Below are 16,474 nucleotides of genomic sequence, written 5' to 3'. Positions count from 1 at the left end.
TGTGTAATAAACCATGAATAAAAGTGAACAATTTTTGATTTTTGAATTCCCATAAAATCATACTATGGAATAAAATAAGTATAAAAGGATAAAAATACTTTAGCCATCCTTTTAACTTCCTCATGTTAGAGTCCCAAGGTTTGTAATATTTTTTGGTGACACAGTCCCCTCTGGATTAAAATTATCCCAGAGATGCACATTAACTTTTGCCTGTAATTTCAGGGAGTTATGAAAATAGGGTTGAGTTTTTCTCAAATGACACCTTACCGAGAGAACAAGATGATTTTGGCATAGTTATTTCCCTTCTGACACTTGTCTTACACTGTTCAGTCTCGTTAAAGGAACAATTAAGAGCAACTTTGTGTAGCCTTTTTTTTTTTTTTTTTTTGGGTGGATTGGATCATGTGTTGCCAGCCCTTTTGATCCGATAGCCACCTTGTGTATGTGGCATCCACTTATCTCCTTTTCCTTCGTATCCGCCCCAGCACCCTACCAGCTCGATCAAAACAAAAAAAACAGCATAGCTATTCTAAAGAAGTCTGAAGAATGTTGGAGAGAGGAAGGAGACATAGAAAAAGGGAATGAATAGTTAAAGTTTTAAATTCTGGGGCAAAGCTAGATTTTATGTCAGCTACTCTGAGAGAGGGGTCGGGGGAGAGAGAGAGAGAGAGGGAGGGAGGGAGGGAGGGAGGGAGTGTCGGGGGTCGAGGTAGGGAAGTGAGCACACCAGCTGTTTATGGACAGTGTCATTTATGTATGTCCAAGCATTGGAAGGTCTCTTTAGAAGGGTTGCTTCATTGCTCAGACACAATTCTGTATCTGTGAGGTATCTTTCACTTGGAAACAGTGGAAAACTTTATGACCCTGGCTAATGCAGAAAAGGGAAGCTTATAAATCAACCATCCGTGAGTGATGCCGGCATTAGCAGAGCTCTATGTAGGGCCCGTACAATGTGATCAGGACCCTGTTTCTTGCCCTTCCTTTGTGCTCTGCTGCCTGAGGCATCAGCTTCATCATCCATACATCCTTAACGTATCCCGAGATGGTGATCAGCTATGGCTGGGACCCTGTGCTTCCTTATTTACATAGAACAGAAAAAGAGAGTGTCCTTGCCTCAGAATTTCTAGCAAAAGTCCTTAGATTTTTTTCTGACTTACCTTTGTTCCCATGTCCACCTCTGAAACAATCACTGTGATGAAGGGGATCAGTTAGCTTGGCCCATTCGTGTGTCCCATCCCTGAAGCTGGGAGCAATCAGCTTCCCCTGTACCACAGTGATCCTCATGACCACTGGGTACTGAGAAGACAGCCAACTAATGTCTGTTACCAATGGCAACTCATAATCTTTAAGAGAATATAAAATCAGGCAGTGGCTCTGGGGAAGCCCAGCTCTACCACTTACCAGTTGTCTATGACCTTGATGAAATCATCTTACTTCTCCAAGCCTCAACTGTAAGTTTAGTTGTAAAATTAGAGTAATACCTACCTTGTAATAGTGTTGTGAAGATTAAATAAAAGAACTTATCAAGAATTTCTAGTACCTGGGACATATTAAATGATCAGTTAAAAAAGTTACCTTTAATTTTCCCAGATGATCTATGTTTTTGCCCCTAGATGAATTATAGTGTAGATGTATGTGTGTATATTTATTCCTTTGAAATAAGACTGCAGTCTAAGAATAACACTAGTATATGAAACAGCATATAACGCTTTATAGCCGTATGTAGTGAGAAATTCTATACCTTGAGAGATTGTCTGAAAATGAGGGCAGAGAGCTGCAAACCCCAAAGTAAAGTTGTCGACCCTAATTATTACTGTTTTGTAGGCATGCGTCAGTCTCCAAGAGAAACTTAAAATTTGAATTTTGATGAGAAATCACCCAACTTTTAAAAGTTGGCAACTAATTTAAAAAATCTGAAAACGTTGCACACTTCACAAACATGTCTGTGGACCACATGTCACTGAACTACCTGTTTGCAGCCTTGGACTGTGAGAGTTATCCTTTGTGCCCAAGTCCTTTTCTCTGGTATCATCCATGCACACTAAACTTCTCAGGTACCCAGTGGGAAGAAAGTTTCAAGTGAATTATTCCCAAGAGGGGTAGAGGCGTGGTAAACTGAGAGTCACCCAGTTGGGAGGGACTCTAAAACATCAACTCTCCACTCCTTGCTTCTGGAGTCTTGGAACTCATGGCCTGGAGCATGATCCCTTCCCCTTTTCCCACGTAGCCTTGCTGTCTTAGACCTTCATGGCTGAGTCTCTGCTTGGACATTTTCCCCAGGAAGTTTTGGGTTCATGAGAATGAAGCATGGGAGCCCACTTGGACCTTTGATACCATCCCTCCCTATGATTAATACATTGATGTATGACGTCTATTCTTGTGAATTTGGTTAGTGTGAATCAATCCCTAAGACTCAGGTCAGTTCTGGGAACGCTGGAAGAAAGCATTTCTGGGCCTGCAGTGCTGAAAGTCATTGGTATACACATCCTGCAAAGTCCTGCCTGAGTTGCCATATGGCCACCATTTTTGATGCTGTCGAACTCCAGAGGTGGAAATTATAGAAATGGATTAGTGAATTTGGTGAAGTAGCTTAGTTCACCTACATGGGTGGTTAGGGGAGGGGACTCTAAGTTTCCAGGTTGGAGTGTTGATGTGTCTGCCCTCTTGCCCACACGGTGTCATGTAACTCTAACAGGACGTTTTGAATGGGGATCAGAGGTCCAATGAGATGGACACTGGAGGGCCCCCACTGCTGAGTGCCCCCGCCCCCCCGAGGAGCTGGGCTTAAACTCAGCCACTTTGGCGAATCTGAGTAGGGTAATGGGTCATCTGTTGTTTCTACTCCCCTGTAAATGGAAGGGGGAAAAATCACAGTTCTATAGAAGATAGAATAAAAAGGAGACCTTTGTATTTGAAGTGACAGTTTTCTGAACATTTGAAGAGACTTCTGCATGTTTCTCATCCTGGGAAAACCAGTGCAAATGGTTTTGTTGGGGAGAGCATGGGACGAGCAGATGGCTGTCTGTCCAGTGTGGACCGTGTCAGCAGAAGCAAGTCCAACAGCAGTAGCAGCTCTCTGTGTATTAGCCAGACCACTGGGCAAAGCACCTTTCATACGGCAGCCATTTGAATGCTTAAGACAACATCCTATGTAGGTAGTGTTACCGAGAGATCGGCCTCTCTGTACACAGGTGCCGAATCAAATCTTGGAGACAGAGTTCTGGGTGAAGTAGAAAAGGATAGCTTTATCACTTTGCCAGGCAAAGGGAGACATGCCGGGCTTCTGCCTTGAAAAACTATGTGTCCCAACCTGGGAGGATTTGATGAGGGTTTTATAACAGTGGTTCAAAGGTGAGGGTCTGTGACAAGATTAGGGTTGAGCAGGGCCTGCACGCCCTTAATCTCAGCTCAGGTGGTCGGCTAATCTTGATGAGCTTCTCTGGTCCCTTTAATCTGGCCTCAGGTGGTTTCATGGCTGCTTCTCCCTTGATTAACAACTGTTGGAATCTGCCCTTTGGAACTCAGGGAAGGTCATAGAGGCTGGAGCCTTGCCCACAAGAAACGGGACAAAAGAGCCTCTGTGCTTGGGAGTCCCACAGGGCCTCCCTTGGTTTCAGTAGTGTTCTTGTTCAGATAAGAACTTATTCCTTAAGCTCTCACAATTTGTAAATGGTGGAGCTGGGTTTTAACTCAAGTTCTCTGATTCTGAAGTCTATCTCTTGCTGGGCACAGAGGTGTCCATATGTGCCCCCCTCTCACGGAAATCATGGCTCTGCCCCTGCTATGAATTGTACTCCAGGCCAACTCAGGCCCTTGTGGGACCAGAACAAGATCTTGTTCTGTGCAGAAGCAGGAGAATGCCTACCCTTTTCACTGTCACCCTGTGTCCGTTGGGGATCTAAACCACTTGCATGTGTTCCACCTGAAGATAGGGCCTTGGCCGCTGTCAGTGCTCTTCTTCCCCTGCCCTGGGGCTCAGGGTGGGACTAGAGACAGACATCTTGCTGTCTTCTCCATTTCCCCATCTCTCCCCTGACCTTCACGTTGTAGCAGGGACTGGGGGTTGGTCTGTTTATTGAAAATGCCAGTTAAAATGGTATCATAAAGAATGACACAAGTGGATATAAACATTTTATTTTAAAACATATAAATATGCGTTCTTTTACAACTCTTTAGATGTAAAAAGCTCTTTGAGTAGAGGACACAAATTGGAGTTCTATGAAGTCTTGCTTTAGTAATCAGAACCTGAACGCACATCTATGGTTTCTCTTTGATATCTAAAAGCCAGATATGTGAAATGCTGGATGTTTAAAGATATTTTTCCTAATCTCCTAGCATCATTTTGCCCACACCTTTTTTTTTTTTTTTTTTGCAACTCGCCCTTATGGAGTCTTTCCAAAGCAGTTAACCTAGTTTTCCTAGCAATAATAACTCTGTGTTTCACACTTATTTCATCAGCTCATGTAGTTTTAAATTCAATTATGTAATTAGAGTAACAAATACAGTTGCCACAAAAGGGTTTGGAACTAAGGCGACTGCTTCTTGGTGACATCCCACTCAGCTGTGGGAGCAGCTGTGTACCCCTGAGCTCTGAGTGTCCTGTGCCCTAAGTGACACAGGAGGGGAGCCCTGAGTCTAGTGAATCCTTCGAGCTGCAGGCCGATTACCAGCATCTCCTGTGTGAACTGCATCCCTCTCATCATTCAGCCCCAAGAGAGGCCTCATGAAAACCTGTTCATGAGAAGTGAAGTGACTGATCTAGGGCTTGGCCTGGTTGGTTCGACAAGCTTAGACCGGCCAGCACCCTAAAAGTAGGCCAGACTAGCAACCTTTGCAAACATTAAAAAAGCAAAACATTTTTTTCCCTCTGAGGCTGAACAGGGCCATCCTGCCTGTTTTCATGTATAAACCGGTTGATTTACTTCCCTGAATCAGGATTGTGGAGAAACATGGCTTCTATTTCTTTAGCCACAAGAACTGCCTTTCTGGAGGCTGGTCTAAGCCAGAAGTGAAATTTTAACTTTTGTTTTGGTGCCACCAAGTGGTTAGTTTTGAGATAACACTTTTGAGGAGAAGATGACAAGCATGTAATGATTAAAAAAAAAATCTGGGGTGCACAAGCAGAGCACAGAGGATTTTTAGGGCAATGAAACTACTCTGAATGATACTCTGATGGTGGATACATGTCATTATTCATTCTTCCAAACCCACAGAATGTACAACACGAGGAGTGAACCCTAACATAACTATGAACTTTAGGTGATATGATGTGTCCATGTAGGTTCATTGATTATAACGAATGTAGCCCTGTGGGGAGGGGTATTGATCATGGGGGAGGTGATGCATATGTGGAGGCAAGAGGTGTATGGGAGAGCTCTGTCTTCTCAATTTGTTATGAACTTAAAACTGCTTAAAAAATAAAGCCTAGAGGCTTCCCTGGTGGCGCAGCGGTTAAGAATCTGCCTGCCAATGCAGGGGACACGGGTTCGAGCCCTGGTCCAGGAAGATCCCACATGCCGCGGAGCAACTAAGCCCCTGCACCACAACTACTGAGCCTGCGCTCTAGAGCCCACACACCACAACTACTGAAGCCCACGCGTCACAACTACTGAAGCCCGCGTGCCTAGAGCCCAGGCTCCACAACAAGAGAAGCCACCACAATGAGAAGCATGCACACCACAACTAGAGAAAGCCTGTGTGCAGCAACGAAGACCCAACACAGCCAAAAATAAATTAATTAATGAATTAAAAAAAATTAAAAAAAAAAACCAAGTAAAAAAACTTCTGTTCTACATTTCATTTTCCCTTTTAGCTACTGGTGTTGCAGGTAAGAGCCAGGTAAGCAGAGACATCATCTAGGGCAGCTGGCCGACTTCTCAAACCTGGATGACATTCCCTCCGTGAAGTTCCCACGTTCCAGAGTCTGGGTCCTTAGCTTCGTACATCCCAGGAACCTTTAATTTCTTCAGTGTATCCAGAACTTGTGCAATTTTCCAGGGTTATATCTTGCTTACCAAACTTACAAAAGACTCGTTGTTAAGTCAGAATGCCAGTGTATTACTTTACAGTTAGAAATGTATATGTAGTTGTAAACCAAAGACATGTGTTAGCTGAGTGCTTCATTTGCCACCCTGTAGAAAATTTATATTGGAAGACAAATTATACAGAGCAGGTTGCTTCATGAAATCACGGTGGGTAGCGTGTGTGATAGGGGGAGGGCGGGTGTAAGGTTGTTTATCTTGGAGGTTAGCATCATTAAGGTGAGGCTGTCTTGACCACTGTAGGTCTGTACATGACTCCAAACTGGGTAGTATAGAATCCTGGACAGTGCTGGTGACAGACTGGCCTCATCTTTTTCGTTGGGCATTCTTTTGGAAACCCTGTGCTGAGTGAGCATCTCCTGTTAATCTGTTCTTCCCTCGGACAGGACACAGTGTGACTGGCAAGGCAAATGCTGCAGACGTGCTGACACAGCTCTGGTCTGAGCATCTCTCTGGTCAACGTGGTCAACATGAGCACCGTCAGCCACCATTGAGAGGTTCTGGCTTAGGGGAACTACCCTATTTATTGCATGATTATTTTGAATAATTTCACTCTCAGACGAAAACTTATGTTTTATGTTTTGGTGGCTCTGTCCTCAAATGCAGGTTAAAATTAACATGTAAAGTCCTTAGTCACCTTGGAATAGATCCCCAGTAGTGAAACAGGACTTGCTGAAGATGGGAATTATCCTAGATTCTAAGGAAGGATGTGTTTGTGCAGGCCACTTGACGTCCACGTTTTGAGAGCTTTGTATGGACCTCACCACCTGCTCGTACATTGCGGCCTGCCCTGTGACTCTGCATTGGAGCTCAGTTATCTCCCAGCCTTGGTGCTGCGTCTCCTCACACCCACCTCCATCCGTGCCCCAAACTGCTGCCAGAGTCCTCAGTCAAGAGGACCCGGGATACCTGCAGAGGTTATAAATCGGTGGCCTATGATCAGAATCTGATCCACAAATTTTTTATTTTTGCCATTACGTTGTTTTTATCTTTAATTTATTATTAATTTATTTTTGGCTGTGTTTGGTCATCCTCGCTGTGCCCGGGCTTTCTCTAGTTGCGGCGAGCAGGGGCTACTCTTCGTTGCGGCACGCAGTCTTCTCACTGTGGTGGCTTCTCTTGTTGCGGAGCCCATTATGTTGTTTTTAAAAGTTTGATTTAGTTGCCAAAAGTTAAAAATCAGGAGGTTGGCACAAAACTGAGTGTTCATCTGCTTTGAAAACCAGTAGAAGATCTGGCTGTGCAGGGCCTGCCTTCTCACAGAGCAGTTACTGGAGTGACCTCGATAGGGTACGTCCTGGGAGTTGTCCTCAGTTCCCACCCTACCCTTCCACTCATTTATGTTACTGTCTGGGAGTGGGGGTGACTCTTGGTATGCTGGAAAACCAAAACCAAACCAAAACACACACGTAGAAAACCAGCGAAGGGAAGGAGCGGCTTCTCGTGGACTCTTGCTCTCTGTTGTCGTCTGCCTTGCGAGGGGAACTCCTTCCTTGGAACCTGTTCCCAGCCTCTTGAGGTCCGTTACCTCTGAATTTATCCCTTGTGCTTCCAAGAGGTGTGGTGGTGAAGTGTTGTTGAGACTTTGGGGTCACAAGGCCTGGATTTGAATACCAGCTCTGATCCTTACTGAGTTCAGTTTCCTTTTCTGTAAAATGACGGCTCTAACTTGCCTCATAGGTTGGCCCAAGAATTAAATGGGATTTTGTATTGAAAGCATCCAGCAGAAGGTAGGTCCTCCAATAATAGTGCCTCCATCTCTGTCTTCTATCAAGACATGACTCCTTCCCTTCTTTACGACCTTAATGAAGTCCAGCTACACACCTACCTCTGCTTTCCTGCCACATATACCTCTTTACTCTTACAATAAAACCGACTGTTTTATTTTTTATTCCTTATAACTTCCAGTCTTTCCGATCAGCACATTTCACGTATTTCCTTTTCTTGTTGTAGGCAGACCTCATAGAGACTCTCATATGAGAATAATGGATGACAGGTGAATTTATTTTGTTTTGGGAAAATTTTATCAGAAGGCATAGCTTTTATCAAATCTCTTCAATAACTGTACAGAAATTTGTGACGGAAACTCATTAGCTTTTATAGCAACTGGTTGGAATTCTTAATATATGTACGTTTCCCCATCCATTGTATGTTTATAGACATGGAGCCCAGGGCAAAAGCTGGAAAGTCATCAACAGGAAGGATTGGTACTGGAAGGGAGACACTTCGCCTGAGATCAAAAGGTCCTGCCACTGTGGAAGAAGTGGTATGTTATGTTCATTTAATCCCTATATGTCTTGGAAATGGATGGACGTTCGTGTTTGTCAGAGCTGGAAATAAAGGCCCTCTTTCCCTCTACTCCCTCAGCAGCCAGAGTTATCCTTTAGAAACTCAGATGTGATGGAACAATCTGTTCAAAATCCTCCAGTGGCTTCCCACGTCACTCGGAGTAAAAGCTAAAGTCCTCAGAGTGACCAACACGATCTGACTCTGCGTCTCTTCTCTGCTCTCATCTCCACCCCTCTCCTCCTGGCTCCCTCTGCTTCAGCTATTTGAGTCTCCTCTCTGTCCGCAAGCACTCCAGATACATCCCTGCCTCAGGACCTTTGTATGAGCTGTTACCTCTAGCTGGATGCGCTGCCCATTTACGGGCACTGCTCACTCCCTTGCCGCCTTGAGTTTCTGTCCACATCCTACCCTGTTTAACCTCTGAGCAGCTGGTATAATAGCAGGTCCCGCCACCCTGCCCCCTGCCCAATCTTCCTTGCCCTTCATTTTTTTTAAGGCGCTGAACCCAGTGGGACTTATATCCTTGTCTCCTCTCGGTCCCATGTCTTGTTCTCACATGTCCTGTTCACAGCTGTATCCCCAGCACCTAGAACAGTGCCTGACACTTCAGAGGAGCTCAGATCTTTGAATTTAATGAATTAGTGAGTGATTCACTTACGCTTGACTGGAGGAAGGGTTTTGCTGATTGACTGTGTCTATGTAAAGGTCAGTATCTGAGTGAAAAACACGAGGAGAAGAGACACATGGAGGGAAGGAGGGTGGAAGAAGAGGGTGGCAGTGGTAAGGATTCAAAATGACAAGTGGCAGGTCCGCTCACAGCAGGAAGACAGCGGTGATGAAGCCCTCCTTTGGGGAGGTCAGGCAGAGGCTCCGGAGCTCCTTGGCGTGGGGTGGGGGGGCTGGGTCGGGGGGAAGGCATGTCTGTGTGCGCCTACCGTCCTAGGGCTCCCAGCTGTTTGAAGAGCAAGAGAGACAGATGAATGGTTAGGAGGCTGTTTTCATAGGATCCAGAGCTTTTGGGGGACGATGTCAGGGTCAGTCATGGGTGTGGTTGGTTGGAGCAGACCCTCAAGGAACCACGAAGCCAGGGTTGTCCTCTTGAATGTTTGAGTCACCCAGGATGTTGTCTGTTTTGGAGAATCCAGAGGAAGACTCCGAGTCGAGTGCCTTGGTCCTGGGTGAATGAAAAGATTGATCTGGAGGCAAGTGACAACGGAGAGGCCTGGGAGAGCTGAAAGCATTTTGAAAGTGAGATATGACAAGATTTGTGAAAAAACCCAGGGCAGTGACATCTGGTTGTTCTGAGTCTTTGCTTTTCCAATGCCCAGCACACTGCCAGACATATTGCTGAAGTCCAGTAAATGTTTATTGTTGAACAAATGAACAGACCTCAGTGGAAGAAAGGAATCTGTAAGAGGATGGAAGGACAGTGGGAAGGAGCTAGGGGATGCCAAGTGTGTTTTAAAGTGGAGGAGAAAAGGACAGACCTTCAAACTGTTTGCAAAGGAAGTGGGGTCGGCAGGAAAAACTCCATGTCACTTCAGGAGGAGCGCCCTCTTCTAACAGTTAAAATGGGTAATACATATCTGTTTATTTATGAGCAGCTGCTATATAGAAGGTGCTGCAATGAAAAAGAATAACTGCAGATCTGCCTGAGGAGGTGGGAAAGATTCATTCCAAGAAAAACATCTAAAACTCCCTTCCTATTTGCATAGCCTGCTTCATTAAATAGGGCAATTAAAATAGCTCGTAATAAAGGGGAAAAAAAACTAGTTTGGTGCTAATATTAAATTTGATGCAAATGACCTACCATTTAATTTGAAACACCAAAGGATTTACAGATTTGAAGCAAATCAGCCCCTCGTTATCTAGCACAATTTCTGAAAACTGAACTATACTCCCCTGCATACCTCACAATTTATTCACTATGTGTTTGTTGAGACAGGTACAGTCCAGGTGCTGGTGATACAAAGATGGATAAAGACGTTGTTTTTCCTTTAAAAGGAGAGAGGCAGGAAAAGAAGCTATTACAAATCAGAAGGGCAAGGTTAATGTCATAAAGGAGGGGCTGGCTGATCAGCTACAGTCAGGGATTGGGAAAGGGAAATCAGGGAGAGTTCCCTCCAGAAGAAATGGTTGAGCTGGTCAAAGATGGGGTGAAGAGTGTTCTACGCATGAAATGGAAATGTCCACGGGACTGGAGTGTGCTGCAAGTACCTGGTGGTGGGTGATGAGGCTGGAGGTAGAGGCCTGGGTCAGGGCGTGAAGGGCCTGTGGATAATGGAGCGGGGGGGCTATTTAAAAATTGCAAGGGGAACAGCAAATCAGTTTTGTGTTTTAGAAAAACCCCTTGGTTCTGGGGGATGGGATATTGAGCAGGGTGGATTTGAGAGCGTGAAGATTTGTCTTTTTTTTTTTAATTTTAATTTTATTTTTGGCTGCATTGGGTCTTCATTGCTGTGTGCGGGCTGTCTCTAGTTGTGGCGAGCAGGGGCTACTTTTCATTGCGGTGCGCAGGCTTCTCACTGTGGTGGCTTCTCTTGCTGTGGAGCACAGGCTCTAGGCGCACGGGCTTCAGTAGTTGTGGTGCGTGGGCTTCAGTAGTTGTGGCGCGTGGGCTTAGTTGCTCTGCGACATGTGGGATCTTCCCGGACCAAGGCTTGAACCCATGTCCCCTGCATTGGCAGGCGGATTCTTAACCACTGTGCCACCAGGGAAGTCCCGAGCCTGAAGATTTCAGGCAGGGAGACCAATTAGGAGACTTCTGCAAATAAGAAAAGATGAGGGGAGTATTATTTAGCCATAAAAAAGAAGAAAATCCTGCCATTTGTAACAACATGGATGGACCTTGAGGGTATTAAGCTAAGTGAAATAAGTCAGACAAAGACAAATATTGGATGACCTCAGTTATATGCTCCTCTCACCTCCTCCCCCCGCCAAAAAAAAACCCCACCTCATACATAAATGGAGCAGATTGGTTGTTGCCAAAGGCAGCGGGTTGGGGGTGAGTGGGTGAAGAGGGTCAAGGTACAAACTTTCACTTACAAACAAGTCCTGAGGATAGACTGCACAGCATGGTGACTATAGTTTATAATACTATATTATATATTTGAAAGTTGCTAAGAGACTAGATCTTAAAAGTTCTCATCACAAGGAAAAAAAATAACTATGTGTGGTTATGGATGTTAACTAGACTTATTGTGGTGATCATTTTCCATACAGTGTATACACATATCAAATCTTTATGTTGTATACCTGAAACTAAGATAATGTTATATGTCAATTATATCTCAGTTTAAAAAAGTCAGGACTGAACATAGGCAATCAGAATGTGAATGGAAGAGGGGGTGATGAGATCAATAGCTATTTAGAACAGTAACATCTTGGTAGCCTTTTTTTTTTTTTTTTTTTGCGGAACGTGGGCCTCCCACCACTGGGGCCCCTCCCGTCGCGGAGCACAGGCTCCGGACGCGCAGGCCCAGCGGCCACGGCTCACCGGCCCAGCCGCTCCGCGGCACGTGGGATTTTTTCGGACCAGGGCACGAACCCGTGTGCCCTGCATCGGCAGGCGGACTCTCAACCACTGCACCACCAGGGAAGCCCTGCAGTGTAGTCTTGAATTCAACATTTGTACCCGTAGTTGAGTGTTTAACATCTTTGGGCAAATTTTATTTCAGCTATGAAGCCATTTAAAACCAAGGATTGAAATAAACTAAACAGAACCAGACTTCACCAAATATTAAACCAAGATTTTAAAAGAATAATAAAATATATCCAATCATGTTTTTCATAGAAACTTGTAGGAAGAACAAAAATATTTTGTTGCCATTAATACATAAAACAATTATTTAAAAATATTATTTCATCATCTTATAAAATTTCTATTTTTATAACATACTCAATACATTAATGTGGTAACACGTGTGTAATTGATAAAAATTGCATACAGTAGTCCCCTCTTATCCACAGTGGACACGTTCCAAAACCCCCAGTGGATGTGTGAAACTGTGGATAGTACTGAACCTTATATATACTATGTTTTTTCCTATACATACATACCTATGATAAAGTTTAACTTATAAATTGGGCACAGTAAAAGATGATAATAACTAATAGTAAAATAGAACTATTATAAAATACACTATAATAAAAGTTGTGTGAACGTGATCTCTCCAAATGTCTTATTTTACTGTACTCGCCCTTCTTGTGATGATATGAGATGATAAAATGCCAGTGTGATGGGATGGAGTGAGGTAAATGACATAGGCATTGTGACATAGTGTTAGGCTACCACTGACCTTCTGACTCTAAGTCAGAAGGAGGATCATCTGCTTGGGTGATCCTGGATCATCTAGCCGTGATGATGGTGAAGGTTGGATCTCAGGAGCAGGTGATGTCTGTGGTTGGGGATTCTGGGATGGAGCAGGTGGTGTGAGATTTTATCATACTACTCAGAATGGCACACAATGTAAAACTTGTGAACTGTTTATTTCTGGAATTTTCCATATAATATTTTTGGACCTCAATTGACTGAGGTAACTGAAACTGAGGAAAGCAAGACCACAGATGAGGGGGGACTTCTGTTCAATAAAATTAATAAAAAATAAATAATAGGGGTATGTGTTCAGAGTGTTTTACTCTTGGGGTGAGCTGTTAATGCATGTGGCCTGCATGATAAAGACCAAAGCCCTATTCAAGGCATACAGGACTCCTTAAGATCTAGTCATGTCTGGCGCTATGATTCCCATCTCATGGGACTTCTTGCAGTCCTTTAACCCACTGTGCGCTTTTATCAGACTCTGCAGCCTCACGTAGACTTTGTGTATATATTGCCTTCTACTTTCGGTGCCTGCTTCTGCTTATCTGACGCCAGTTCATTTTGAAAACACACTTCTTAAGTCACCTTTCTGAAGTCTTCCTGGACACTTAGAGATTTAAATTTACTTCCCCTGTGATGCCTCTTTGCCTCTGACATCCTTTAGAAATTGTCCTTATTATTGTTAAATAGCTATTTATTTTCACATCTGTCTCCCTTCTAGACTGCTAGCCGCTTGGAGACTGTTCTTGCTTTTCTTCTTTGAATCTATAATACTTAACACAAACACCAAAAATATATATATATATATATATAACATATATATATAACATATATATATGTTATATATATATGTTATATATGTTATATATGTTATATATGTTATATATGTTATATATGTTATATATATATAACATATATATATATAATATATATATATAACATATATATATATAACACAAACACCAAAAATACTTAACACAAACACCAAAAAATACTTAACACAAACACCAAAAATAAAAATTTACTATATTGATTTGTATTGAGTTGCGGTGTACATTCTAGATATATTTCCATTGAAATTAGCTGAAGTACACAACCAGGAACTGGCTCCACATCAGATTTCCCCCTATGTATGGCTCGACATTCAAGAGATTATACATAAAAATATGATTTCATTTCTCTTTTCTTTGATAAAGCCCTCTGAAACCAAAGCAAAGTCGATTGGAAAGGTTGATGATCTTCTTGAATTGTACATGGGAATTCGAGATATCGATTTAGGTAAGATCATACTATTTAAAAAAGTCTTATGTCTTAATTGATGGAACTTAATGCTTATTTGTGTCTTGCTTGCATTTATTGTCACTTATATTTTTCAAGATAAACAGTATCTGTGTAGTGATGAAAAGCATAATGAAAATAAAGATAAATAAAAATGAAAAGAACACCTGGCCCTTACCCCTTATTAGTTGTGAGGCCTCAAAGCCAAGACAACTTTCCTAAACTTCAGGGTTTTTTTTTTTTTTTACGGGAAAATGTTCATTTTATCTATTTTTTTAAATTGAAGTATAGTTGATTTACAATATTGTGTTAGTTTCAGGTGTACAGCAAAGTGATTTAGTTATATATATATATATATTTTTTCAGATTATTTTCCATTATAGGTTATTATAAGATATTGAATATAGTTCCCTGTGCTATATAGTAAATCCTTGTTGTTTATCTATTTTATGTATAGTAGTGTGTATCTATTAATCCCAAACTCCTAATTTATCCCTCCCCCCCTTTTTCCCTTTGGTAACTGTAAGTTTGTTTTCTATGTCTGTGAGTCTGTTTCTGTTTTGTAAATTAGTTCATTTGTATTATTTTTTAGATTCTACATATAAGTGATATCATATTTTTCTTTATCTTACTTCCACCCATGTTGTTGCAAATGGCAATATTTCATTCTTTTTTTATGGCTGAGTAGTAATATATCTATATCTATCACATCTTCTTTATCCATTCATCTGCCAATGGACACTTACATTGCTTCCGTGTCTTGGCTATTGTAAATAGTGCTGCTATGAACATTGGTGTGCATGTATCTTTTTGAATTAGAGTTTTCATATTTTCCAGTATATGCCCCGTAGTGGGATTGCAGGATCATACGGTAGCTCTATATTTAGTTTTTTAAGGAACCTCCACACTGTTTTCCAAGTGGCTGCACCAATTTACATTCCCACCAACAATGTAGGAGGGTTCCTTCTTCTCCACACCCTCTCCAGCACTTATTATTTGTAGACTGTTTTTTTGGCTGTGCTCTGCAGTGTGTGGAATCTTAGTTTTCTGACCAGGGATTGAAACCATGCCCCTTGCATTGGGAGCACAGAGTCTTAACCACTGGACTGCCAAGGAAGTCCCCTATTATTTGTAGACTTTTTGATGATGGCCATTCTGACTGATGTGAGGTGTTAACTCATTGTAATTTTGATTTGCATTTCTCTAATAATTAGTGATGTTGAGCATCTCTTCATGTGCCTGTTGACCATCTGTATGTCTTCTTTGGAGAAATGCCTATTTAGGTTTTCTGCCCATTTTTTGATTGGGTTGTTTGTTTTTTTGGTATTGAGTTGTATAGGCTGTTTTAAACTTCAGTTTTTAACCTATAAATAATATTTCCTACATAAGCAGTTTTATGGATTTAAAAAATATATATGATGATAAATGTTAACTAGACTTACTGTGGTGATGATTTCATAATATATACATATATTAAAATATATATAAAAAATTTAGTAAATGATACATATGAAAAGTAATACATCAGATTTAATGGACAAATTGTGTATTTATTACAGTATTAAAGTTGTGCCCCATTTAATAAGAATACTGAAACCTTGTGAACAATGAATCAAATATGAAGAAAGCAGACACACTTGGCATGTGACGAACAAGGGCATTTGAGCAGTTGAATTTCTGTGTATTTGTTTATTTTATTTTTTAAAAAAGTTATTTTATTTTTGGCTGTTATGGGTCTTCGTTGCTGCATACGGGCTTCTCTAGTTGCAGTGAGCAGGGCTGCTCTTTGTTGCAGTGTGCAGGTGTCTCATTGTGGTGGCTTCTCTTGTTGTGGAGCATGGGCTCTAGGCGTGCGGGCTTCAGTAGTTGTGGCTCATGGGCTCTAGCGCACAGGCTCAGTAGTTGTGGCACATGGGCTTAGTTGCTCCACAGCATGTGGGATCTTCCCGGACCAGGGCTCGAACCCATGTCCCCTGCATTAGCAGGTGGATTCTTAACCACTGCACCACCAGGGAAGCCCTCTGTGTATTTCTTATGTCATCATTAGGATGTCAGTATCTTGATCTCTCAGTTAAGACTCTATCAATTGCAAATAACAAATGAAACAAAACAAAACTCAACAAATCTAATTCCAACTGGCTTAAGGGAATGTTAAGCCAGGGAAATGTTCTGGTTCTTATAGCTGAAAATTCCAGAGGTAGATCTTGGCTTCAAAAATGGTTAGAAGTGGAGTTCTCATGCTGTCATCAGGATGTGGTTTCTCCTCTCTCAATTCTGGCTTCATTTCAGATCTCCATGGTATCCCCTGGCAGCTTCAGGCCCTCCCGCATAGAACCCAAATGACAGCCATGGCTCCACCCTCTACATCTTCTTGGTGGCAAGCACAGTGGGAGAGAGGGAGGGCCTTTTCCAAGTCATTCAAACAAAATGTTCAGGATCGTCTCTGATTGTCTCAAGTGAACTAGTCACAGAGGCCAGGGAGGTGGTTAGGTCTGGGTCAGATGCTCTACCTATGCAACAGAGAGTGACTCTGAAATACAAGGGCTGA

General features: G+C 42.4%; 1 protein-coding gene across 2 annotated transcripts in view; it reads left to right on the top strand.

Annotated features, from left to right (window-relative positions):
- GIPC2 (GIPC PDZ domain containing family member 2) overlaps positions 1–16,474 on the top strand; it is an 85,145-nt gene that overhangs the window by 52,107 nt on the left and 16,564 nt on the right. Inside the window, exons 4-6 of one of the 2 annotated variants that reach the window (XM_073788025.1) lie at positions 6,428–6,538; positions 8,201–8,307; positions 13,845–13,926. In XM_073788025.1, the coding sequence (XP_073644126.1) occupies positions 6,428–6,538; positions 8,201–8,307; positions 13,845–13,926 (300 nt within the window). The remainder of the gene's footprint in view (positions 1–6,427; positions 6,539–8,200; positions 8,308–13,844; positions 13,927–16,474) is intronic. The other variant, XM_033864405.2, reaches the window with a different exon arrangement.

Source organism: Tursiops truncatus, chromosome 1 (assembly GCF_011762595.2).
Source record: "Tursiops truncatus isolate mTurTru1 chromosome 1, mTurTru1.mat.Y, whole genome shotgun sequence".
Taxonomy (NCBI): Eukaryota; Metazoa; Chordata; class Mammalia; order Artiodactyla; family Delphinidae; genus Tursiops; species Tursiops truncatus.
This window is presented reverse-complemented; position numbering and strand designations above follow the sequence as displayed.